Consider the following 26,635-nt stretch of genomic DNA (forward strand, 5'->3'; position numbering starts at 1 on the left):
CTACTCATCACTTACCCTGCTAATACCGACATACAAGCCACCATCATCTCTCACCTGGACTTCTGTAATTAATCTCTAACTTTCTCTATCTACTCTGACTGCCCACCGTACCCCTCTGCCCCCAGTTTATTCTCCATAGAGCAACTGGAGTGCTCCTTTGAAAACATATGTAATTTCATCATTCCTCTGCTAAAAGCCTCTACTGGCTTTCCATATTACTCAAAATAAATTCCAAATTCCTTATCATGGCTTACAATGCCTAACTTGGTCTCCTACCTCTCCGGATTCATCTTTAAGTACTCTCTCTCCTGTTTACTCCTACTCAGTGACACGGTTTTCCTTGCTGTTTCTTGAATATACCAAATATGCTTTTGCTTTGGTATCTTACACTCACTGGTTCTCTCTTCCTGCAATACTCTTTCCTCAGATATCTGCATGTCTTGCTTCTCCATGCCTTTTAACTATCTGCTTAAAATAACCTTAAAAAAGTTTTCCCTGATCATTCTATCTAAAATAGTAGCCCTCTATCTAATGTTATTCTCTAGCCTCTAACCCTGGTTTATTTTTCTTCATAGTGTGTATCAATACCCAGTACATTCAGCTGTTTCTTTGATATTTAGTTTCCCTCACTATAATGCAAGCTCAGGAGAGAACTCTTTTGTTTACTCAAGTATCCTTAGTATACATATAACAGAGTCTGAGAAATAATAGGTTCTCAAGTATTTGATGAATGAATGTACATTGACTGTAATCGTCAAATGACTATATTAGATAGCAAAAAGTCAGGTAAATAAATAACAGAAAACTGTAATCTACATAGAATCAAAATGTAATGCTTAAAATTTACCACCAAGCCCCACCGCCTCCTCTACCCAACACACATACATACACATACAAGTATATATTTTAAAAACTAACTTGGTGGGATCTGCTCCTTTAAAGTAGGCATTAACAGATTCTGTAAGGGCGACTGCTACAGGCAAGGTGTCCTGATTTCCAAGGCTGACAGGGCTGGGACCCCGTGACACACCTAGAATACACACAATTAATTTGTTAAAGCCTTCAGAAAGACATAAATATGAAGACAGTTAGATTTATACTGTTAGGTTTTCACAAATGACCCTATTGCTGGTTTCAATGATGTCCCATGTATAAATCTGGAGGCTAAGAAATATAGCATAAAACAAACTGGAGCATAATACAAAGGACAAAAAAACTCCAGGAAGACATGTCACACAGACACTTCTTTTAAATGGAAAGACAGAATGGTTAAACAATGTCAGAATAAAAAAGCCCTTAACTTAAAGAACTAAAATTACAAAAATATGGCTTCAAAAATATTCAAATACCAAAGTCTTCCAGATTCTATCAATCATTGTTCAGGGCATAACTGAAGGCCAATTTAGGATCTTTGTATTTACTTTTATCCAAGTAGTAATGCTTCTTACCCTACTCATTATCATTATAATTCTCGTTAACCTCCTCTTTGTCTGGTGTTTATACTGTATTCCCACATTACTTTGTCTCAATAAATATTTGACTAATAACACTACTTAAAGAAAAATCAGTGTTTATGGAGCAAAATTAAAATGTAAACAAATTTATGCAAGTGTTCAGGTTTTTATTATTTTAAATTTAACCTAAATAAAGTATCCCCTCAAAATAGTGCATTCCCTTTGTTTTTCTTCACAAACACACTCTTCTTACTACTGTGTGCCTTACTGCTACTGCTACTGACTTTCCAAAGTGGGAGCATTTCACTTAATATATATAATGCAGTTTTGCAAAAATATATGAGTTTGTTATATTTCATACTTAGTGAAATAAAAAAATGAATAACCTAGGTCAAGACTTAATCTCTGAAATTTGAATATATGCTTTTCTTATATAAATATTACACAATGTTAACAGGTATCAGACATTCTTATTTCAGATGCACCTCCTATAGTAAAACACTGAGTTACTTCTGAGATACCTTAAATATTAATTCTGATAAAAATCAGTACTGGCTTTCTCCACCTCACAACTAAATCTGAGGTGCTACAAATAGTGAAAAAAGATATTGTTAACTTGGTATTCTAGATTTTGAAGGAATTTTTATTTAGAAGGTTCTTCACATTTAAAAAGTTATTCACGAAATCACAACAGCTACTATTTATTAACCACTAACATGTGCCAGGCACTTTGCCAGGGGGACATGAAAAAAAAAATGGTGTCTTTTTGAAGCACAAGTACTAGCTTTGCAAAGCAGAAGCAAAACAAAAAATGTGAGGGATGGGCTAGAGTGACGAAAGGACACCAAGATGAGGCTGGAAAAGTGCTCATGATCCAGATTAGGGTGTGAAAGACCTTTAATTTTGTCCTTTTGTCACTAGAAACCATTGATAATGTTTGAGAGAAATGTTATTAGGTTTTTATTTAGTAAGATCTCTCTGAACACAGAGTAAATCCTAGACTGAAGGGAAAAATGACTACTGGCAGGGAATCAAGTTTGGATCAGGTGAAGGTGGTTAGGTAAAAGCTAGAGTCCTAATCAAGCATCATTAGTTTTGGGATGTGAGAAGATATCAAGTGAAAAAAGGCATATTAAGTACAAATTTACTGATTTTAACTATAAAAACATATGTGTGTACACTTGAAAATTTCACTGTAAATCTAACTTAGTTCAATCCACTTTTTTCCCTAATATATTGTTCTAAATAAGAGGGTCATCAGAAATTCAGGAAAACATATTTTCTGAAAAAGACAAAGGCTATAACAATCTTTGCAATTTTGTAACTGTGGTAAAATAAACATAACACAAAATTTACCATCTTAATCATTTTTAAGCATACAGTTCACCGGTATGGAATCTATTCATAACACTGTGCAACAACCACTATCATCCATCTCCATAACTCTCTTCATTTTATAAAATGAAAACCCTATACCCATGAAACAATAACCTCCACCAGTTTCCCCAGCCCCTGGCAGCCACCATGCTACTTGCTGTCCCTGTAAGTTTGAATTATACAGTATTTAACTTAGCAAAGTGTCTTCAAGGTTCATAGCATGCTAGAATTTCCTTCTCTTTTAAGGCTGAATCATATTCTATTGTATGCAAATACCACGTTTTGCTCACCCATTCATGTAACAATGGACATAGGTTGTTTCTACCTTTGCTACTGTCAATAGTGCTGCTATAAACATGAGTGTATAACTATCTCTTTGAGGTTCTGCTTTCAATTCTTTTGGGTACGTATCCAGAAGTAGAACTGCTGGATCTCATGGAAATTCCATTTTAAATTTTCTGAGGAACAGCCATACTGTTTTCCACAGCAGCTGTACTATCTTATATTCTCACCAATAATGCATAAGCATTCTAGTTTCTCCACATCCTCACCAACATTGTTATTGTAATACTTTTTTAATTAAAGAAAATTATATTTTCTTAAATATGAAATTAATATATTCCCTGGCCAAGTGTACCGGTTCACACCTGTAATTCCAGTACTTTGGGAGGCTCAGGTGGGAGGACTACTCGAACCCAGGAGTTTGAGCTTATAGTGAACTATGATCACAATCCTGAATTTCAGTCTGGACAATGGAGTGAGACCCTGTCTCATTAAAAGAAAAGAAAGTCTCTTGAGTAACTCACACAAATGAATATTTATATAAAGCCAATGGTAACATTAATGTCTACTACTGCTTTGACACGAAAAATTAAAGCAACCTGCATAAATATTCTTTCCAACAATCTAATCTGGGCACATAACAAGAGAATTCTTGAAATAGCTTCCCTGTAAATTACTGAACATTGGCAAGCAGAGAAAAGTATTGGAAAGTTGAAGAAAAAACCCGCTTAACATTTGGCATATTCCTTTTTGTGTTTTCTATTTTTGTTTCTCTTTCAAGATCATTTAGCACATGGATACTTCAAAAAAATGATTAAGAAATACATACTTAAATAGTCTTTTAAAAAGTCTAAATGTATACTGTATTATTCCAAAAAATTTCTTAGAAATAAAAATTTGTTTTCTTAATAAGGATAAGGACAATTGTGGTTTCTAATTTTGGTTTAATTACATATTACATAATATATGTTACATATGTAGACAATTTTATGTTTTGAAAATGTAGATAGCTTATGACCCTGAAGTATGTAACAGGTACAGGGTACTTCTTATAACAATCAATGGATATTTATGTAGAATTCCTTTCCACTCAGAATAAAACAGAGACGCACTCCCCACTATCTCCTATCTCCATGCTTCTAACTTCATCTATATGGTTTTCGTATATGATAGCCTTTGCTCTACTAATTTAGGTAATAGAGTTTTGTTTTTTTTTAACTGACATATTCTGTTTACTTCTTTTTGGACCACTTCTTATCTGATTTTGATAGTTTTAAAATTAAGATTTATTAATACTTCTTAAAGCTGAGTTGAGGAAAGCAGAGAAGAAAATGCAAAAATACTGTGCTTTTATAGTTGGGGATTTGATATAATGGATCCTGTACAGCAATTTGATGGAATTAGCACAAAACTGAAATAGTTAATCTTAGCATAATTCTTGATTTCTGAGACACCATACACTTCTGGAAAAGGAAAAGTTAGATAACAAAATATTTTAGATACACTTAAGGATCATTAGTCAACACATACATTTGCTTCTGATACAATACCTGGTGATGTCTCACAGTGCTTTTCAATTTCAGAGAGTGTCCCAATCAAATTATCATCTTCTATTGTATTTAAATAAAACAAAATAATGCAGAAAAAGAAAACATTTTCAAGAAACAAGAAGAATCAGAAACTTAAATCTAAACAGTGTTGAATAATCGTGGCAAAGAAAGAGAACTTTTTAGATAGATTTAAAAAATCTTTGTTGTACAAAATTCACATACAACCTGCCTTGCCTATATTATCACTGTCACCTGCGTTTGCTTGTTCTATTGCCAGTGCTGGGTCAAACCATAAACAAGTATGTGCCAATTCAATAGAAATTAAAGTTTCCATCACAAACAAACAAAAAACCTCCTGAATAATCTAAAGATAATGAAAAAAAGAAAAAACCACTAAAGCTAAAATAAGGTTACCCAGACTACCTGCCTGATTTCTAGTAGGCCCCAATTAGTTTTTTTAGGACTAAACATTAGATTCTTTGGGAAAAAATTAAAAGATGGAGAAAATGCTATGTTCACAAAGGTACTAAGATGGTGACATCATGTTTAGACATTTAGACATCAAACCATTTTATATTTCATTCTAGCCTATATTACTTATCCTCTTTTTACAATGGCCACACACAAGATGCATTTCTCCTTTGTGAGCCTCAACAAATTAAAGTGGAATTAAGTCAGCTTAATTGGGGCTGTGGTTATCAAACTCAGTTGATATTAAAATCAGACCTGTAAGGCCTGTTAAACGATTGCTAGTTCCACTCCCAGGGTTTCTGATTTTAAAAATCTACATTTCTAAGAAGTATCCAGGTGATGCAGATGCTACAGGCAGTTCCAAGGACCTCACTTTGACCACTACTGAAATAGTGCTCAGTTAGTGCAAATCAGTGATTTGCATTATCAAGAATAAGCCCATCACTCCTAAAACCAGCTACAATAAGTACCATCATAATTTTGATGAGAAGCTGTTGCTCCTACAACACAGCTGCTTTGTCTAAGTGGCTTTGTGCTTTATTATCCTAACAATGGGTGAGAAAGGTACTAAGAATTTGTGGGAAAAACTGAGAAGTGATGACAAAAAACTTTTGAGCAAAGTCTAGATGTAGTAAAATACTGAATTTGTTTGGTGAGGTTTAGGTTCATATGGCTATGCCTAAGACAGGGATCCTGAACCCCCAGGCTGGTACCCAGTCGCACAGAAGGAGGTGAATGTCATCTGTATTTACAGTGCTCCCCCTCCATCACTTGAATTACAGCCTGAGCTCTGCCTCCAGTGAGATCAGCAGTGGCATTAGATTCTCATAGGAGTGAGAAACCTATTGCGAACTGCACATGTGTGGGATCTAGTTTGCACACTCCATATGAAAATCTAATGCCTAGGCCGGGCGCGGTGGCTCAAGCCTGTAATCCCAGCACTTTGGGAGGCCGAGGCGGGTGGATCACGAGGTCAAGAGATCGAGACCATCCTGGTCAACATGGTGAAACCCCGCCTCTACTAAACATACAAAAAATTAGCTGGGCATGGTGGTGCGTGCCTGTAATCCCAGCTACTCAGGAGGCTGAGGCAGGAGAATTGCCTGAACCCAGGAGGCGGAGGTTGCAGTGAGCCGAGATCGTGCCATTGCACTCCAGCCCGGGTAACATGAGTGAAACTCCGTCTCAAAAAAAAAAAAAAAGAAAGAAAGAAAGAAAATCTAATGCCTGATGATTTGTCATTGTCTCCCATCACCCCCAGATGGGACTGTCTAGTTGTAGATGACAAGCTCAGGGCTCCCATTGATTCTACATTATGGTGAGATATATAATTATTTCATGATGTATTACAATGTAATAATAATAGAAATAAAGTGCACAATAAATGTAATGCACGGAATCATCCTGAAATCATCCCCTTGACCCCAGTCCATGGAAAAATTGTCTTCCACAAAACCAGTCGCTGGTTCCATCAAAGATTGAGAACCACTTACCTAAGAGCTATTTTTAAGTCTTGAAATTCTTGTAGAAAAATTTAATTCACTGCAAGCACAAAACTGTTTTCATTCAATCATTTTCAAAACACTATTGTTTTTAAAACATAAATTTTCTAGAAATGCAACTATCAGTTCACAGTAGGAAGAACTATATTTCGTTTTGCCTTCAACTATTTATATTGATCAGCAGTTCATCAATTTGACTCACTCTTAACAGTGCTAACCACAGTTAAAATTCTTTTATCCAGACAACACGGACTGTCAACAGAAAGGCAAAGCATGGGCAGTTTAATAAACTCCAGGTGTGTTTCCAGAAAAACAAAATTTCTAATGTTAAATTCTTCATTAGCCCATTAAAAAATATATACGTATTTAGCATACATATATTTTGTATGCTATATTTCACATGTAATTGATGATAACCACTTACCTATTGTTGGAGTATTGGCAGCACTCAATGAAGCAGATGATGAGACAGAAGAAGAACTTTCTGCCCGGGCTAATGGTGCAGCAGGAGGTGGGCTGGTGTTGGAAGTTACAGGTGGGCTGAATGGCCTGGGCTTAAAAACAAAAAGTTATTTATCAAAATGTTAAAACAATACCCCTCTTGTTACAGAATATTTTTAAGTATCAGGTAAATTTAACATATCAAACCAAATTTACTGTGTGCATTTCTTGTAACTTATCAGAGATGCCATACATCAGAGCATTTTTAAGAACATATCAAAGTCTGAAAAGGTTATTTTTAAATAATGCTGTAAAATGGGTCTTTGTGCATAAAAATTTTTCTGTATTTAAAAAGGTATGCTTAAGATAGATTCTCAGAAGTTAAATTAGTTTAAACAGTATAAACGTTCTTCTTCCCAAACGGGTTATTCACTTTACCTGACTGACTATAAATAGAGAAAATTTCTCTACATCCTTGCTAGCAATAAATGGATGAGTCACAGAAGAAGAAAAAAAATGATTAAAAATTTCTTATAGCTAATTTGGAAAATAAAACCTTCACTTTTACTTTTATGAATGGGTTGATGTAATTTAGGGAGGTTTTAGTATTATCTGAGCTTTCACTAACCCTTTGCCTTATTTTCTTGCAAATATTTTCCTCCTTAAATATTGCTTGTCATTTACAGTTTTGGTGTTTACAAATCTGTTCACATTTTCCTCAGTACTTCCTTGTAATGCTTCCTCATTGAGAAAACTCACTCCATATAAAGGTTTGAGATTCAATTCTGTTGTCTTCCCAATTTTCTAATGAAACATAAAACAAATATGAAAAATATAACTCTAATTCATCTTTCACTTTGGTGATGGATTTTTTTTCCTTCCAAATTCCTAACTGTACCAATAAATCATTAGCAACACTTCCTGAGGTGTTTTGCTTTCTTAAAAAATAGGCATATTTGTCTTAATTAAAAAAAAAAAAAAAAAACTTTTTCTGCTTATAAAAGTATCCGGCAAGTAGATATTTATTTAGTGCCTACTATTGTCCCTGGATTAGGTACTAGATACAAAGCAGTGAACAAGAAAGACAAACTGACCTGAGTTATTTGAGGAACATGAAAAACAAAAGGCAAAAACAAAACCCTACTTGCATTCATACACTACTCAACTCTTCATTGCATGAATATAAATTTACAGATATACATTTTAATAAAACTGTCATTTTACTGCAAAAAGTGTCTTACAATTTGTAACCTCCCCACCCATTTAACCATTTTTTCCAGAGTACAGCTTTTTGATGACTCATTATGAAAAAATTCAGCAGGACACTAACAATACAGCTGTGTGTATATGCAGACCAAGGTGGTGCAGTACGTCAGGCTAAGAAGATGCTGATCAACAGCTATTCTGAAACTCACAAGCCTGGAAAAAGTCTTGAAATCAACTACTGTGGGATATTTCTCCTACGGCAACATAACCTCAAGGCCAATATAAGGTGACTGCATTTTATATTTTTTTAAGGAAAAGGCAAAACAGCTCTTTTCTCAAGTGGTTTTCTCTAATTTTAGAATTATGCTATCTACCACAGAGGCCAATAGCACTTGAAATGTGACTAGCCCAAACTGAGATGTGCTACAAGTGTAACATACAGAGCAAATTTTGAAGACATAGCATACACATAAAAGGAATGTAAAATTCTCCTTAATTTTTATGTTGAATATGTGTTAAAATAGTATTTTTTATATAGCAGATAAAATATATTACAATGAATTTCATTGTTTTTCTATGTGGCTACTAGAAAATTTTAAATTATATGTTGTTTATATTCTATTCTATTGGACAGCATTGCTTTAAAACAATGTTTCTCAAACGTTAGCATGCATCAGAATCACATGGAGGGCTCGTTAATGATACACAATTGCTGGGCCCCGCCCTAGAATTTCCGACTTGCCTGGGGTGGAGCCAGAGACACTATTTCTACTAAGTTCCCTGGTGATGCTAATGATTTAATTAAAAAATTTAAAATCTAATCTGGTACTGAACTTTCGGTGCCACTGCTCTGAATAATGAATGGTTCCTCCAGTGAGTAGGGAGGATGTGGTTATAAACTCCTTCGAGTGTCTGGTGAAAGCTATGAGCTCTCTCTCTCCAGAAAAATGCACATACAAGCATGAAAAAAAAAAAAAAAAAAGACACTCTAATGTACAGCTGGAGAAAATGCAAATCAACATAACCTCTCTGGTGGGCAATACAAAAATAATTATCAAGAGTCTTAAAAATGTACATATAGTTTAGTTCATAAATTGCACTTTAAAAATTTTGTATTAAAAAATGAAGGCTAAAAAACCATAAGGATAGTCATTAACACATAGTTTACAGTAACAGAAACATGGAACTAAATGTTAAATAAATTTCTTCAAACTTTTAGAAATTTAATTCTGACAGACAACAGTGTAGAAGACCGAGCACTCATACATTGAAATACTCTACAACTACTTAAAATGGTGCTCCCTGAAGCTCAGAGGGTGGTTTCTTTAAGCCTCTCAAGGATGGGGAAAGGGTGGTGTATGATGACAAGGGGGTGATGTGAGGGATTCAACCATGAGTCCCACTTTATTTTAATATATTAATACTTACAATTTAAAGTTATTTGGCAAAAAATTCTACCACTTTAAAGAAGCTTGAAAACTATGAAATAATTCATTCAGCAACATGGATGGAACTGGAGGCCATTATCCTGAGTGAAATAACTCAGAAACAGAAAGTCCACTATCTCATATTCTCACTTACAAGTGGGAGCTAAACAAAGGTTACACATGGACATACAGAATGCAATAACAGACAGTGGAGACTATTAAAGGTGGGAAGATGGGAGAATCGTAAAGGTAGAAACATTACCTATTGGTTATAATATTCACTACTCAGTTGATGGGTACACTAAAAGCCCAGGTTCTACTACTATGCAATATATGCATGTAAGAAATCTGTACTCGAACCCCCTAATTCTATAAATAAAATTATAATCAAAGAATAATTCATGATATAGAAAGATTATTTTCAAGTGGAAAACAAATTAATAATGCAAGGTATGACTTTTTATTTAAAAATATGCCTATACCATTAATAATTTTTGAGCAACTATTTGCACTCAACAATGTTCTAAGTGTTTTATACGTATTAACTCATTTTAAGTCTCACAATCTAATATCATTACACATATTTTATCCATGAGGCAACCAAAACTCTGATTAAATAACTGCTTAATGTTGCTCAGCTAATACATGGCTAATAAGCTTGCACTTTTAACTATATTTATTGCCTCTGGATAAACACTTATGCATTACAAAAACTGTTAACAGTGGTTATCTTTGGGTGGTGAAATATAGAGGAAATTTAAAATTTCCTTTCTCTGATTTCTGTTTTCCAGATTTTATAACATGATCATATACTGGTTTTACAATCACGAAAAAAGTCAACTTATTAAAATGTACTTAAAGTTCTAGTCATAACTTGATTTAAAAAAGAGAAAAAAGTATTTTAAAATGTAGTAATTTCTTTTTTTTTTTTTTGAGACAGAGTTTCGCTCTTGTTGCCCAGGCTGGATTGCAATGGCGTGATCTTGGCTCACCATAACCTCTGCCTTCTGGGTAGCTGGGATTACAGGCATGTGCCACCACATGCCGGCTAATTTTGTATTTTTAGTAGAGACGGGGTTTCTCCATGTTGGTCAGGCTGGTCTTGAACTCCCAACCTCAAGTGATCTGCCTACCTTGGCCTCCCAAAATGCTGGGATTATAGGTGTGAGCCACCACACCTGACCAAAATGAAGTAATTTCTATATTACTTAAATAATAACCTTCTCCTTGGGACCTTGTACTTAGTCTTTCATTTCACTTCCACTAAGTCTGTTCACTCAGAAAAGAAAGATGTCATCATTTCAATACTTGGTGCTCAAGCTTTTCAATACAGTCACTGAACTTATAACTGTGTACCATCCAACAGGCATCATGCAAAGTACTGAGTATATGAGGTTGACTTAAGGCATAGTCCAGTAAGGGTAACAGATTCACAGAAAGTACATACAAGGTGATATGTGAACTAACATAAATATAAGCAGAGTATCTGGGTATAAGGAAGAGAAGTGAAGGAATGATCAAAGAGGGCTTTGCCTAGGTGGTGATATTTAGCTAGGTCTTAAAGAAAGAAGTCAATTTGTTACACAGAAAACTGAGGGGCATTTCAGATACAGAGAGCATAGAAAGAAGACATGGACATGTGAAAGAGCATAATATGTTTGTGGAACACTGAAAAGTTTCAGGGGCTGGAACCTGGGTCGAAAAAGGGAGAAAGGTGGAAAGTCAGTCTGGTAATGCCGGTTGCTAAGGAAGCTTTATAAAGACTCTTGTACATTCAGCTAAAACCTTCAATCATACAGACAGAAACCACTGGAAATGTGTATCAAGGGAAAAATTTTAAACTGGACTTAGAAAATTAATTCTGGTAATTAAACTGGCAATCAGTGTAGAATATGAAGCAAAGTAAACCACATCAAAGGCAAGTGGACTGGTTTGGGAGAACCTCACTGAATAAAGCCTACAGATTTTCTCTATCTGATGACTTTTTAAAACCAATGCTTTCCCATCCATGCATGTACTTTTTATAAGTCAACTGGACGAAGTGGACTCCAGTTTCCTTATGTATACAATTTTAAATGCTGAGACAGTTGCCTTCCATGATCCTCCTTAGAGTATACTTTTAAGGTCTAAGAACAAGCCACCACTTATTTCCTTAACATTTGACTTTAAGTAGAATTATATGAAAACTGCTTCTTTATTGTGAGACAATGGATACTGAATGGTATTTTTATAAGGTGCTAACTTTGTCAGGAAATCTCTTTCCTCCTGGACAATGTCCTGTTTCATAGGTATGATCACTGAGGTAATAAGGAAGAGTAAAGAAAGCATTAGTTGGGAAAATTTTTCTATAGTATGAGGACATGGGTAGAAAACCTCAAGCAATTAACTGTAAAAGGGCATACAGAAAAAGAGAATCTGCACCTTAAATTAAACAGTTACATAATAAAAAAAAAAACCTGAGTACATACTATTTCATTAATCCCACTGAGTTTGCCTGAAGTAAGCTTTGGTCTGGAAGCAGGCCTCGGAGGTGGGACAATGGTGCCTACAGAAAGAGGAGTTGTGGGCCTGGCTGGTTGAGGGGAAAAAAGAGAATGTGAAGAAAATCATTAGTATGTAGCAATCCTTACATAAAAACATTCTATTATAAAGAAACTTGGTAATCAAAGCTCATTTTTCAGGAGTCTCTTTTTTTAGATGTAATTATTGATGTTTATTGAAATATTAGGAAGCTATCAAACATGTGTTTTTGAAGTGACCAGTAATATTCCTGAAAAAAAAGTTAACCTTTCAATAAAACTGATACAAATTTTATTCCTGTTTCAATTATTTATACATATAAAAATTAAATCTGATACATTAGCTGATGAAAACAAACCAATTTAAGGTCAAAGGTCTTCTGTTTATTTTACAGATAGTAATTAAAGACTAAGCCTTTGAAGCTGTACCTCCAGAATATTATAAACTATAAATAAAATACTTACCTTAATTAAACTTGTTAATTTGACTTTTAAGTTGAACCACATTGTAACATTTTTGGGGGTAACATTATTTGGGATAATTATTCTATTAGTTTACTAAAAAAAAAATTCCCCGAATCACTGCAATTTTGGTATGTGTTCAAAATAATATCTTAACTTTTCCTAAGTCCTATATAAATTTAGTGTTGAGTTTTTCAATGCTATTTGCTAATTTTACAAATCAGAAATAACAGTATTCTTAGTCACATCACAATGTAAATTTACGGGATAAAAGTCAAGTATACATCAGCAAAAGTCACAAATGTATAAGCATAATCAAAACAAGAGTAAAAAAAGGGAAGTATACAGGTTTAAACCCTCTTTAAAATCATGTTCAATCATCATTAATAAATTAAATTATTTTCAAAGTCCTTTGGTTCATATTAAAATGTGAGCTATAATTCATAGACTGAAAAATATAATGAGTGAGAAGAAACACATTCAGCATGTTTTCAAAGTTTAAAGAGGTATAAAATTAAAAATATGTAAACGGGCCTAAGTATACACATATGGAAATAAATTGCAAAGCTGAAGGCCTTTAATCATCAATGGAGGAATCAATCAATGCATGAAAGGAAGGTGCACAGAGGTGGTAGGAAGAGACCTCAAGAAAAAGGTAGTCACACAGGATTGAAAGTACATGCATGGGAGGTATGGAATCACTTAGAATACCATAACAAGAGATAAAAGTTGCAAGAGCTATTCAGGTTGCTTAAGGAAAACAAAAAAGCTGATAATCAAGCTTATATCCTGAGGCCACCGTCTTTTTCCAGTCAGTATCAGTTCTTTCATGCTGCACTCACGCTTGAAGCTGTACACTGGAAGAAATGTGCACCAAAATCTGAGGCCTATAACACTTTCCTGTGTATGACATATCTACTTTGATGATATGTTCATTATCAATGAAACTAGCCCTAGCCTATGTTATTTCAAGCTTGTGAGGGAGTTTACACAGCAGAGGCATTTATTATTGATCGAGTGTTCTGTCCAAATGGAATTTACATTGACTCAAACCATGCCTGGCAGAAGTAGTAAGTTCAGCTTAGAATTTGCTTTTTGAGGAAAGATAATAACAAAACTTATGAACACCACTGTTTACAAATGAATCTATATTATATCTGCATATGTCAATCAGGCGCTGCTTCTAGGAGCCTCTGAAGGAGATAACTGCAATTGTTTATGTTCTTAACTGTCCTGTGTTTTATTTTTTACTGGTGGTGGGGTGGCATTCACTGCTACAAATTTCTATTAGAAACAGTGTTTCAAGAAATATGAATTGGCCTGTTACGTATTAAAAAACATAGGCGATAAGGGCTATTCTACATCTGCCCTCAGACGTTAACTATCTCGAATATACAAGGCATGCTTGTCATACCATTCTGTATCTGGACAATAGTGGAAACTAATCTAGAATCTACAAGCAAAAATGATGATGTAGAATAAATAGCAGCAGCATTGTTAGCTGCTTCCGTAGGTAAATTTTCAAAACATGTAATATTACAGCAAAGGTCATTGTGATCCTCAGACATGCAGCTGATGGAAGACATCCCAACCAAAGCATTAGGGAGCCCGTGAGTATTTTCCGCTTACAGTGCAATCTCTGGAATGCCTTCTAAGCATCACTGGAGTTATTAATTCTAACAAGTTCATCAGTAAAGAAAATCCACTGACTTTGCCGCCATGAAGCAAAAGGAAACTTAGATCTGTACTCTCTGGTGATGCTGTTAGAGCAGAATAAAATAGAGATTTAGGGGAAAAATCTGGTGATGGACTTTCTAGGCTCAGGATCTGACTAGGTTTCAAGTAAATTTTCAATTATCATACACTTAAGTTAATCAGTGAGAAAGGAAGTGAAATTCCTACTTTGCTCAAGGTCAGATAAGTAAGAAGAAAACAACAAACTAGAGGCAACAGGAAAATTCTAGAACTAAAATATAATCCATATAGCCAAATAGTTCTCTTGTTTTAATTATCTGAAACTAGAAAATTTAAATAACAGTACATGGATGAAGAGCATTAAATTCAAACTTCATATTAATGAAGGAAAACAAGTATGTACATTAGAAACTTAAAATGCTGAAGGTCCAAAATTATATAAAGTCAGAGTTATTCTTGTTTTCCTAGAGGAGCAAAGGTAACTATTTACAGTCAATACAAGATCTAAAAAGATCTGAAAAGGTGGCAAAGCGACAGTGCTGTGTATGTGTGGTACTCAACAAAGTCTGTCCAGTGATAAAACTGCCCCAGGAAGTACATCGGACTAAATCAGTGTTTGAGTTAATATTTAAAAACAGCCCAGGCTGGGTGTGGTGGCTCATGCCTGTAATCCCAGCACTTTGGGAAGCAGAGGCGGGCAGATCACGAGGTCAGGAGTTCAAGACCAGCCTGGCCAACATGATGAAACCCTGTCTCTACTAAAAACACAAAAATTAGCTGGGCAAGGTGGCACGTATCTGCAATCCCAGCTACTCGGGAGGCTGAGGCAGGAGAACTGCTTGAAACTGGGAGGTGGGATGTTGCAGTGAGCAGAGATTGTGCCACTGCACTCCAACCTGGGTGACAAAGCAAGACTCCATTTTAAAAACAAAAAGAAAAAAAAAACAGCCCAATTATTTTTCAAAAAATAATTTTAAAGTTTTGTTTGTTTGTTTGTTTTTGTTTTTCGTTGCAGAGCACAAGAGTTCAATTAATCCATGGGTAGAGAAAATAGTCTGCACTGGCACTTACCAAAGGGGAAGTAGTTGTAAGATATTTCTGTTAAATTTTTAAAAATACATATATCAATGTTTCTACATATTCGTATCTGACATAAACATGAATACTTATTTATAGTCTACATGGTATAAGATGCAACTGAAACTACTTTTCAGCCAAGCCATAATCAACATTTTAAAACATAACAACACTGGGATGCATAACTATGAGTTATTAACTGATTGGTTGAAATTACTTTTTAGCCTGCTTTAAGATGAGGCTAGTGATGAATTAAGATTGTGAAAGACACACAGGAGAGTAAGGAATGAGCTCACAACCTGGATGTTGCTCAAACGTTAAAATGAGTACCTGGGTAGAGGATGTTAAGATGGGCGAGAAGTGGATTGCAAAGAACGGTGGGACAAAATTTAAGACTTGTTGTAACTAGTGAGTACCAAGCAAACAATAAAAATGAATGAAATAAAAATTTAAGATAAAATGCCTATTTCAAAATTTCACTTAGGGCCTGTTCTGTAAAACATGATAATCTCAATTATGAATTGATTAGTTTGATCGATAATTATATTCTGTTCAAGTGAAGACTTAATAGTAATTACTATATAGCAGAATAACTATCTCTTTTGAGCATCACTAACTTTTTTTTTAAAGGTAAAATTTATAACATTACTTTTCATACTACATAGGCAGATTTAAAAATGCATACTGAACTGAATTTTAAAACCAGCAAAAAGTTAATAAATGTTACATCATTTCCTAATAGCTAAACATCAATGACCACTAAATGAAAATGAACCATTTTTTACCTGAAGTGATGGTGATATGAGCCAAACATTCTTTAGATAGGTAGCAAAAAGGAAGAAAGAGTACTTTTATAAAAAGAAAGGGACTGTACTAGAGAAAATGTCAAGAAACAATGAGCTGAATTATGAAGAAATTTCTATATAACTAAAACATCTGTGATACCAATTTGAAAAATTTTATTAAAGATTTAATAATTCATAATGGGATATTAACAAAATTTTTAAATACTGCTGAGAACTCCTCATTCTAAATATAAAGTACCATTCTGACATTTTTACTAAACAAAAGAGAGATTTGGCAACCACATCAGTTTTTCCTGTACAATTACTTTCCTTATATAATACACACATAAGGTTAATTATATAAAACTAAATAGTAACAAATGATCAATGAGAAAGGCTATAATGCCACTTCAGATTATTATGTTCAACTATGTATTGACTGCTTCTTGCTGTTTTACAACCATTAATTACAGATTAACTTCCCTTCAAAGGGTCAAATAGTTCAGTGTTTAGGGTTAAGATTTCTTGTAATCCACTTACAGTTCCTTTTAAAAAATATTTTGTCTCTAAACAGTCTAATTTTTAAAACCAATATTTAATTTTTAGTAATAAGATATTTCAACATGGCTTTTTTGTTGTTGTTAATCTGCCAAAGTGCAATAGATAGAACAATTACTTTAGAATAAATAAGAGCCAGGTTTGAAACTTGTCTCGATTATTTATTAGCTATATGATCTTGGAGAAGTTATGTATTACCTCTGAGCTTTACTTTCTTCATCTATAAAACAGGGACAGTAAAAACAACTTTGTGCTGCTGTTATCGTGGTGAAATTAAATAGAACGTGTGGCATTCCTAACAATGTTACCTAGCATGAACCAGACAGATTTAAGTTCTCCCCCCATGATTCCAGTGCTTCCTTAACTCCAAATACTGGATGGCAATTCTGAAGTCCCAGAGAATAAGGTAGAAGAAACTAAAATTGATTTTATTTTCTTGTTTTAAACAAGCAGTGGTTTCATTAAACATACATTTTTGATGCCTGCTTTTTGACTAAGGAAAAGAGAAACTTAACATATTCTTGCCAAAACAACAGCTAAAAAGCATTCATCAACTTCTTTCATAAATTGCTTAGGAAGTGTTAAAGCCTTTCTAGAAAGCAGTTTGGCAGTAAGTATGATGGATATTATCTTGTGAGCCATAAATTTTAAATTGATACATTATTACAAGCATATTATGAGACATATGCACAAAATTTGTTATTTCTATGGATGTTCATAATACTAGAAAATTAGATGCAATTTAACTTCCATCAAGAAAGAATTGGTTACACTGATACGTATTTTGTATTTAAATTATCTATAAACAATAATAATTATTTAGATAATATGAAATACTTAGAAATAAACATACCAATTTAAAAAAACACATAGTATTTTACAAATTTTTATTAAGTCATAGAGTAATAGAACAAAACTAGAATAAAATCACTTTTATTTGGCAATACAGAGGACAAATTTTTAGAAATTTTGATCATTAAGTACAATGCACAAATAGAGAATAAAAGAGAAAAAGCAACTGAAGTATTTCTTATTTACAAAACAAAACAAAAAAAAAATATATATATATATATATTTACCTGATGATGATGAAGTTAGTGAAGATGAAGATGATGAATCAAGAGAGGGTCCAAACAGGGGGTCCCAACCAAGTAAATCACTGGTTCCTTTTCTACCATGATATTTTTAAAGCAAGAATTTTAACAAAAGAATATTTTATTAGTATAAAATTTGTAGTCCCTTATTTCATAGAAAAAATTCTAACAGCTCAATATACATAATTAAAAAGTTGGGGCCAGGTGCCATGGCTCACATCTATAACGCCAACACTTTTGAAGGCTCAGGTGGGAGGATCACTTGAGGCCAGGAGTTCAAGATCAAGCCTGGGCAACATAGCAAGACCCAATATCTACCAAAAAAAATTTTTTTTAATTAGCTGGGCATGGTGGTACATGCCTCTAGTCCTAGCTATCCAGGAGGCAAAGGCAAGAAGAGCACTTGAGCCCAGGAGTTCTGGGCTGCAGTGAGCTATAACTACACCACTGTACTCCAGCCTGGGTAACAGAACAAGACCCTGTACCTAAAAAAATTATTATTTTAAAATTTAAAAGTTGGATATTCTACCAGTAGTATATGTGTAGAAATTAATTAACAGATTTAACAGCCAACATTTGTTAGAAGCATAACCTAAGATAATGTGAAGTTAGCAGAGGAAAATGGGGAAAATTAATTCCCATTCATCATGCCTTGTTAGACTCAACAACCTTGAGGGCTCAAGTGCACATAGCACCCAATCCTAAACAGAAAATTTAAGTGGTATAAAATTGGGTTAAAATTTTATAAGGCATACTTATTTTCAAAAATGAAGAAAAAGAGTAAAGTGATTTTTTTAAGCTCTTAAATACAGAAAGGTGGCTTAAATATTTTAATAGTATCAAACTACCATTATTTTTAAACATTTTAGGAAATCTTACACACACACACACACCAAAAAAAAAAAAAAAAAAAAAAAAACAGGCTCTATAATGAAAGTGCTGCAATTATCTAAGAGTACATCTGAACATACACCCACATGAAAGCACACTACACCTCAATGATAAAACCTAACATTGCGACTGCATAAATGATTCCTAAAAACAGGTTTAAACACTCAACAACTTTTCTTTAAAAATGACACATCCAATAAATATCACCACTGTGCTCAATTAGTACCTCAAAAGTTTCAAATAATTGTAAACTACCTATTTAATTAAGCCTATTTTTACTTGTGTTTTACATTAACTCTGGCCAGGCTTAATGGCTCATGTCTGTAATCACAGCACTTTGGGAGGCTGAGCCCAGGAGCTCGAGACCAGCCTGAGAAACATAGTGAGATAGTCTCCACATACACAAAAAAAAATTTTGAAAAAAATTGGCTCCAAGGCAGGGGTAGGAGGATTTGTTTGAGCCTGGGAGGTTGAGGCTGCAGTGAGCCATAATCATGCCACTGCACTCCAGCCTGAGAGACAGTGTAAGACTCTGTCTCAAAACAGACAAGCAAAAAATAAACTCAGAGTATTCTTACAGAACGACACAGAAGTAAAAAGAGACCTATGCAACATTGGCTTAATATTTTTTATTTTTTTTAAGAAGAGCTGGCAACATGCCTTCTAGTCTCTCTCCCTTTTCAACTTGAGACAATCTTCTTTTTTTGAAGCTTATGAAGTATACTATTTTACAAAGTTACAATCAAAATTGAAGGAAGAAATGACAAAATTCCCATGAGAATAACCAGGTGAAATACAGATATGTATGAACTTAGGGTTTCATCATTTATTTAGAAGTAGTGCGGCTACCAAGGCCAACTGTGGTTAAATGGATTTTTTTAAATTGTAAAAGGAGATATTACCAAGTAAGAAAAAATTTTAAACTTCTAAAAACTCCAACATGGCATTTGACAGCTTAGAAAACAGGATGATTTGATTAATAAAACTATACTGTAGCTGAAACTATAAAGTTAATAAAACTCTAGAAAAAAGAACAAAAGGATACTTAAAATGTAAATGTGGTATGGAAGAAGGGATGAATAGGTGTAGCACAGAAGATTTTCAGGGTCGCAAAAATACTCTGTATACTATAATGATAAATACATGTCCTTACACATTTGTCCAACACCAAGAATGAACCCTAATGTAAACTGTGGACTTTAGGTGATTATGATGTGTCAATGTAGGTTCACAGATTATAATAAATGTACCACTCTGGTGAGAGAATTTGACTGTGAGAGAGACTGGGCATATGAAGGGGCAGGGAGTGAAATCTCTGTGCTTTCTGAAATTCAATTTTGCCATGAGTCAAACACTGCTTTAAAAAGTAAAGTCTGTTTTTTAAAAAAATTAAATATGGAAACTTACTCATTGGGTGGAGCAGATGGCTTTGATTTTGTTAACTCCTCATCTAATTAAAAAATTAAAATATGAAAAATTAAAGTCTCTTTATATTTCATAATCTGAGAACTATTTTAATAAAAAAGAAACTCTATATACATATCTCAACAGTATAACCACTAACAATTTTTGAATTGATAATGTAAACACAAATAATAACAAAGAAAAGGTAAATAAGATTTTAACAAGTTTTCTTTTGTGTACATTAAAATAACTGAAATTCTGCTAAATTTTTATTTCTTCTAATATCTTTAGTAAGAAATTACTTGTCAATTAAACTATGATAGTCATTAGAATTGCTGTTCTTAAGAAAGAGAAAATATGTGGGCTACAACTTTAAAAACTAGAAAAAATGCTTAAATACATAAATTCTGCTTAAGAATTTTAATTGATAAATCATGAATGCATTTCTCAAGTTCTAAGAATATTATTAGTGATTGTTATATTGACAAAAATTATTAACTCTTGAGAATGTCAGATTTTGAAAAATTAAGAACCTTATAGCAGCCTGAAGCAAATCTCTTTATAAGATCGTCTGTTTTGCTACCTTTTACATCTGTAACATGCTTCATTTCACAAGCAAGTGTTAAACAGAGGAATAGCATCATTAATGCAAAACACATTGGTGCATAAGCAATTTTTGCTGCACCTTCATGTTTTCTTTGCATCACTAAGCAATATCTGATGAATGCAAAGTACATCAATATGAGTAACTTCCACAAACTATGGGGGAATATCACAGTACCCGATGCCCATTCACTCCACATTCTTCACTTGGCTTGGTTTGGTTGGTTGTTCTACCTCAGTATTTATTGTGCGATTCTTCAATATTTCTGCATTTTGCTCTCATCTCCACTACTCAGCACCCTCCATTTATCCTCATTTTCCTCACACCCCCATTATTAAGCTACCATAACATTTCTTTATTTCAAGATAAAATCCTTACTTTTATTTATTTTGATATTTATTACTAATTTACTAGGTCTTTTAAACTATGTTAGAATTTTTATTAAGATTGATGTTAAAGTTTTTGTTAAATCTTCTGTTAACAAAATTACATAGCTTTTGAATGGGCTGCTTCAACTATTTTTCCCACAACCCTTGTTATTTTTAATGCATGATTCTGCAAAAGGTATTAGCACCCTAGAAAAGTTTTCAGTATAATTGTTTTTAGTATAATTAAATTATAATAGAATTTATAATTGTGACCTAACTTAAAAATAGGTAAAGCTAAATATTACTCATCTTACAAATGCCTTCTGGTTTACAAGACAGTATGCCAGTGAAACAGTTTAACATTCTTAATCAGAAGTTATTTTTTGGCTTTGGTGATTCCTGAAAAATGTTGTAGCTGTATATTAAAGTTTGAAGCATGTCTCTTAGCTCTACAGGAAATAATACAGACAAGTTGTTTTCTTTTTAAAATAATTATCCTTCTAGCCATTAGGTAGGGCTCATGATGAGAAAAGATCATTTATTGCTATAGCTACATAAGGCTAAAAGATTAACAAATTGCCTTATAAATTTTAATAGACATAAAATAAGCAATTCAAATGTCAGGCTTACTAGACAAATTCCGATTCATCTGTACCTAAAAAAGAAATGCAAAAGAGGTACCATAAAACAAGTTAATTTAGTTTGATAATGAAATATTTGTAAAACGTTAATACTGGGAACATAATTTTAAGTTGTTTTTAGTACATCTGCCCAATTGCAAGGTGTATTTACATAATATATATATAGAAAAAAACTTTCAGTAGTTTCTGTTTTACAGTTAAAAAAAAATGTAGTTTTAATACCTGTTTTTAAAATATTAAAGCAATATCTACAGCAAAACACTAAAACTTGCTAATCTAAAAATTTAATACAAATATTTTGAAATTCAATCTTGAAAAATTACAATGATTTAAAAAGTCAATGGGCAAAAATATAAAATCTTGTACTTACTGGACTGTGTCGCTAGTAGTACATGGAAGAAAAAGAAAGTTAGTTTAGAATTCTGAATACTGTATCTTTCTGCTCTAATAATTTATCATTCCCTTAAAACACATACACCGTCAGGTGGGAAAAAGTTAAGCAAACTAGGCAGCAAAATATATTCAGATATAATCTTTTCTAATCCAATATTCACTATTAAAATTGTTCTGATTATTTTCTGATTCTGAATTAATACATGTTCATTGTTTTAAAAATAAACAGAAGAGAGAAGAGTACAAAAGAGAACATTTAAAACTATCCACAATCTCACTCCCCAGAGATACGTGGTACATGCTTTACATTTTGGTATATATACTTCTAGGCTTCTGTTTTAGATATTTACATACATATTTTAAATTAGTTATGCTCTTACATAATACACATTTTTAATGGTTTACAACCTCATACTTCATATATACTCATTATCTTTTTTCTTTTGTCTTTTTATTTTCTTTTGAGACAGAGTCTTGCTTAGTCACCCAGGCTGGAGTGCAGTGGCACAATCTCGGCTCACTGTAACCTCCACCTCCCAGGTTCAAGTGATTCTTCTGCCTCAGCCTCCCAAGTAGCTGGGACTACAGGCGCGTGCCACCACGCCCGGCTAATTTTTTGTACTTTTTTTTAGTAGAGACGGGGTTTCACCGTGTTAGCCAGGATGGTCTCAATCTCCTGACCTTGTGATCCGCCCGCCTTGGCCTCCCAAAGTGCTGGGATTACAGGTGTGAGCCACCGCACCTGGCCCTATATTCACCATCTTTTAAGCAACTTTATACTTAAACATTAATCTTAATGTTAAACAGTAATGGTACAATAAAAACTCATTTCAGAAATATTTTTGGTGGAAAGAAAATAGTTCTAAAACTAAATTCTGAAGTACATGACTAGGAGAAAACCACTTTTTTTCCCCCAAACAAATACATGTAACTACTTAAAATATATAATTAGACAACAATATGAAATAGTGAGAACCTTTATTCTTCAATGTCAAGAACAGATTTAATGTCAATCATGATGATCACATATAGACATAATTAACTGTTATCCTAGGACATGCTTTTTTCACATAGTGTAACATTTTTAAATTTAAAATTGACATCAATGAGAAAAAAATTTATTGTGGTAATGTTTTATTTTCCCTTTAAATCCTATTAAATACAGTATTTTAGAATTGAGGAATTAACTGTTACCACTAACAACAGTTAGTAAGATCTTTGCCTTTCCTTGCATGAAAAAATAAATGTTACAGTGGCAGACTGAAAAAAAATTAAGCAAATATATAATTTAATCTTTAAATTCATTTTTATGGAATTCCCTCTTACATAAAGCTCACAAAACATAGAAGAAAAACTTCAAAATTAGATAAGGCAAAAATTAATACTGCCAATTCAAAGAATTCTACCTGAGACACACAGTACTATTTATGAAATGCAACAAATGGCAGACATAGTGAATTTTTGACATTTTCATTTTCTTGTAAAATACTTTCAAATGAAAGCAAAATTAAGCCAAATTCAATTTATTTGCCTGTTTAAAAATTATAAACTAAGTATTTCCTAAGCCAACATGCTTAACAATTGCTAGGTAATGTCTGACCAGACACAGGTAGGTAAGAAAAATAAAGACAAACATGTTCATACTTACAGATATTGCTGGGGAGAGTGTTATATTCCCTATAGATACTTTTAATTCATCCAAAGAAGCCATTGCGTGATGTGAGTTATTTGGATGGATTGGCTTAATTTCTATCCGATACTTCTTTGGTTCTTCATCTTCAGAGTCAGAATCACTAGATGAATAGAAATGGTTCTCTTTGGTATGTGGGTTTCAGTTAAAGAATTGTTTTAAAATTACCTAAACATATAACCAGTTTTTCACACATTTATTTTAAAAAAGGAATGAAACCTTTAAGAGTAAAACAGACTTTAATAGAAATAAGACTACTAACATTTATTAATAAAAACATGTCAAGGCTGGGTGTGGTCGCTCACACCTGTAATCCCAGCACTTTGAGACGCCAAGGCGGGTGGTTCACTTGAGGTCTGGAGTTTCAAGATCTGTCTGGCCAACATAATGAAACCCCTCATCTCTACTAAAAATACAAAAATAGCCAGGCGTGGTGTGCACGCCTGTAATCCCAGCTACTTGGGAGGTTGAGGCAAAAGAATCACTGAAACCCGGGAGGCAGAGGCTGCAGTGACCTGAGATTGTGCCCTGCCTTCCCTCCCAGGCAACAGATGAAACTCTGTCTCAAAAAAATACAAAGTCAAATGACAAACAAGAAATAACATTTTAAAAAATTGAAAAAGGCTTTAAGTGATACATGATTTTCTTATAACTGTCTACTTATATGCCAACATAATCAGTAAGAATGCCCAGATAATGAAAGGATATCATTCTGATTTGTTTCTGGTTTAATACTGTAGCCTTCTTCATCTACATCGGGAATGTTCTAAAGGAAAAAGAAAAAAAAAATACTATAATGACAACTCCAATGTACAAAATTATTAGAGATTATCAAAATAGCCTCCAGTATTACTAAGGAAGCAAACCACTTATCAAATACCAACAGGTTAACAAAATGATTAACACTGAAGAAAAATTACATCTTTTTTAGTTAATTAGCTTCAAATCACACTCCATGCTTTGGACATCTGAAGGAGGAAAGACCTGCAAAATGAAACAGGAGAAACAACCCACAATTTCAGGGCAAGAAATCACCAAGGTGGAGACAAATTCAGACTGTTCAAAATCTATAGTTTTTGTTATAAATGAGGAAGAATACGTGAGTTTAAAAAATACTATCATGTGATTTGAAAGCTATTATCAAGCTAAATATTCCGATTGTTATAAGCTCTACGGAAATACAAAATCTAGTGCCTCCTTAAGCAGTTTAAAGTCTGGATGAACTACCTAAGACAAACCATTAACATCTGCCAACATCCCACAAAGAGTGACAACCAGATACCATGTATCTCATGAGAGGCTGCCCTGACAAAACAAGAGCAAAAAAAACTTGAACCTGAATCTGATCAAGCCTCTAGATCCAAATGCCAATTTAAATAATATAAAGAAGTAAAACATAATACAGTAGGGCAACATAATCAGCAAAATTCAGACTAAAAGAAACTATAAAACAAACCACCCAGTCTTACCAATAAAAACACAGGAAGCTAAACAGAGAAGGAGGGAAGGGGAACCTACAGATCAAGAGACTTAAGACATATCAACAAATTCAAACAAAGGATAATCAAATGGACATCAAATATAAATATAAATTTGAAAATACTAAGGAGTTGTAAATTATTTCTAGATGTGATGAATTGTGATTATGTTTTAAAGATATATGTAATGTAAATTCAGATGAAATTACATTATTCTAGAATTTGGGCAGAGGGAATGGATGGGCAGGATTGGCTAGGGAAGTTGTTGAAGCTGACTGATGAGAGACAGCCCCAACATGAGAGACCATGATAGTATTATTAACATATATATTTGCATTTGTTTAGAATTCTTCAAAATATAAAGATAAAAATAATCTAGCTGGGCGTATTTAAAAAAAGCAGAAGTTGCCTAACTATTATGACTCAGAAATTAGTTTTAATGCATTTTAACAGCTTCAAGAAGGAGTTTTTTGGTCACATCATAAAATTCCCATTGATTGAAAGAACACTGCAAACAAAGAGAAATAACATACACAAAGACACGGAAAGATAAACAAACGTTCAGTTCAGGTGTTTAGAAAAAGATTTTCTTCAAGTTAAAGAAACTGGGCATGCCTGAAAGCAGAAGAGGAGCCAATAAATACTACAGATATCACAGATATGAGAGATAAAATGAGAACAAGGTACTCTAAGAGTCAAGAAAAAACAGGGTAAGACAAAGAGGCCCCTGTTCCTCAAGGAGTAGGAGTAGATAAAAAGAAGAGAATAGGTATTTGGATAGCAATGGTAGGTGGATAATCAATTTTTCACTCAAATCCTCAAAGTAAAAAATAAAAGGTTAAGACTATGTGTATCAATGGGTGTGGTGTGGTAAAGTGAAAGGACTGAGAATGTAAATGAATGGAAATACAAACCATAAGCAAAAAACAAACAAAACGAGAAATAAAAGAATACCAAGAAAATTAAAACTGCATTAAGACACCAAATTCAATAGCTTGAAAATATACTTTGTTGGTGAAGCTGTGGGGGAAATGCACATTCATACTTTGTGAGTATTAAAAAAAACTGGCACAACCCCTAGAGAGAAAAATTTGGCAATGTGTAACAAAACTACATATGTATTCACTCTTTGACCCAGGAATCCCATTTCTAGAAATTCACCCTGAAGACACAGCTCCAACTATTTAAAAATACATATGCACAAGGTTATTCATCGAAGATTATTTGTAACCTGTAATTATTAGAAATTACCTAAATGTCCAAGCA

At 33.5% G+C, this 26,635-nt stretch overlaps 1 protein-coding gene across 8 annotated transcripts in view; it reads right to left on the reverse strand.

Annotated features, from left to right (window-relative positions):
- Positions 1-26,635, reverse strand: part of FCHO2 (FCH and mu domain containing endocytic adaptor 2) — a 130,801-nt gene that overhangs the window by 14,110 nt on the left and 90,056 nt on the right. For 5 of the 8 annotated variants that reach the window (XM_032278639.1, XM_032278673.1, XM_032278666.1 and 2 more), the window contains 11 exons: positions 24,600-24,657; positions 23,850-24,025; positions 22,179-22,190; positions 21,798-21,822; positions 20,199-20,241; positions 17,886-17,977; positions 16,249-16,278; positions 12,179-12,282; positions 7,061-7,190; positions 4,664-4,723; positions 919-1,030 (listed from right to left, as the gene is read on the reverse strand). In XM_032278639.1, coding sequence (XP_032134530.1) covers positions 919-1,030; positions 4,664-4,723; positions 7,061-7,190; positions 12,179-12,282; positions 16,249-16,278; positions 17,886-17,977; positions 20,199-20,241; positions 21,798-21,822; positions 22,179-22,190; positions 23,850-24,025; positions 24,600-24,657 — 842 coding nt within the window. The remainder of the gene's footprint in view (positions 1-918; positions 1,031-4,663; positions 4,724-7,060; positions 7,191-12,178; positions 12,283-16,248; positions 16,279-17,885; positions 17,978-20,198; positions 20,242-21,797; positions 21,823-22,178; positions 22,191-23,849; positions 24,026-24,599; positions 24,658-26,635) is intronic. The other 3 variants (XM_032278648.1, XM_032278656.1, XM_032278690.1) reach the window with 3 other exon arrangements.

The sequence above is a fragment of the Sapajus apella genome, unplaced genomic scaffold (genome assembly GCF_009761245.1).
Source record: "Sapajus apella isolate SASKATOON/1434 unplaced genomic scaffold, GSC_monkey_1.0 scaffold1, whole genome shotgun sequence".
Taxonomy (NCBI): Eukaryota; Metazoa; Chordata; class Mammalia; order Primates; family Cebidae; genus Sapajus; species Sapajus apella.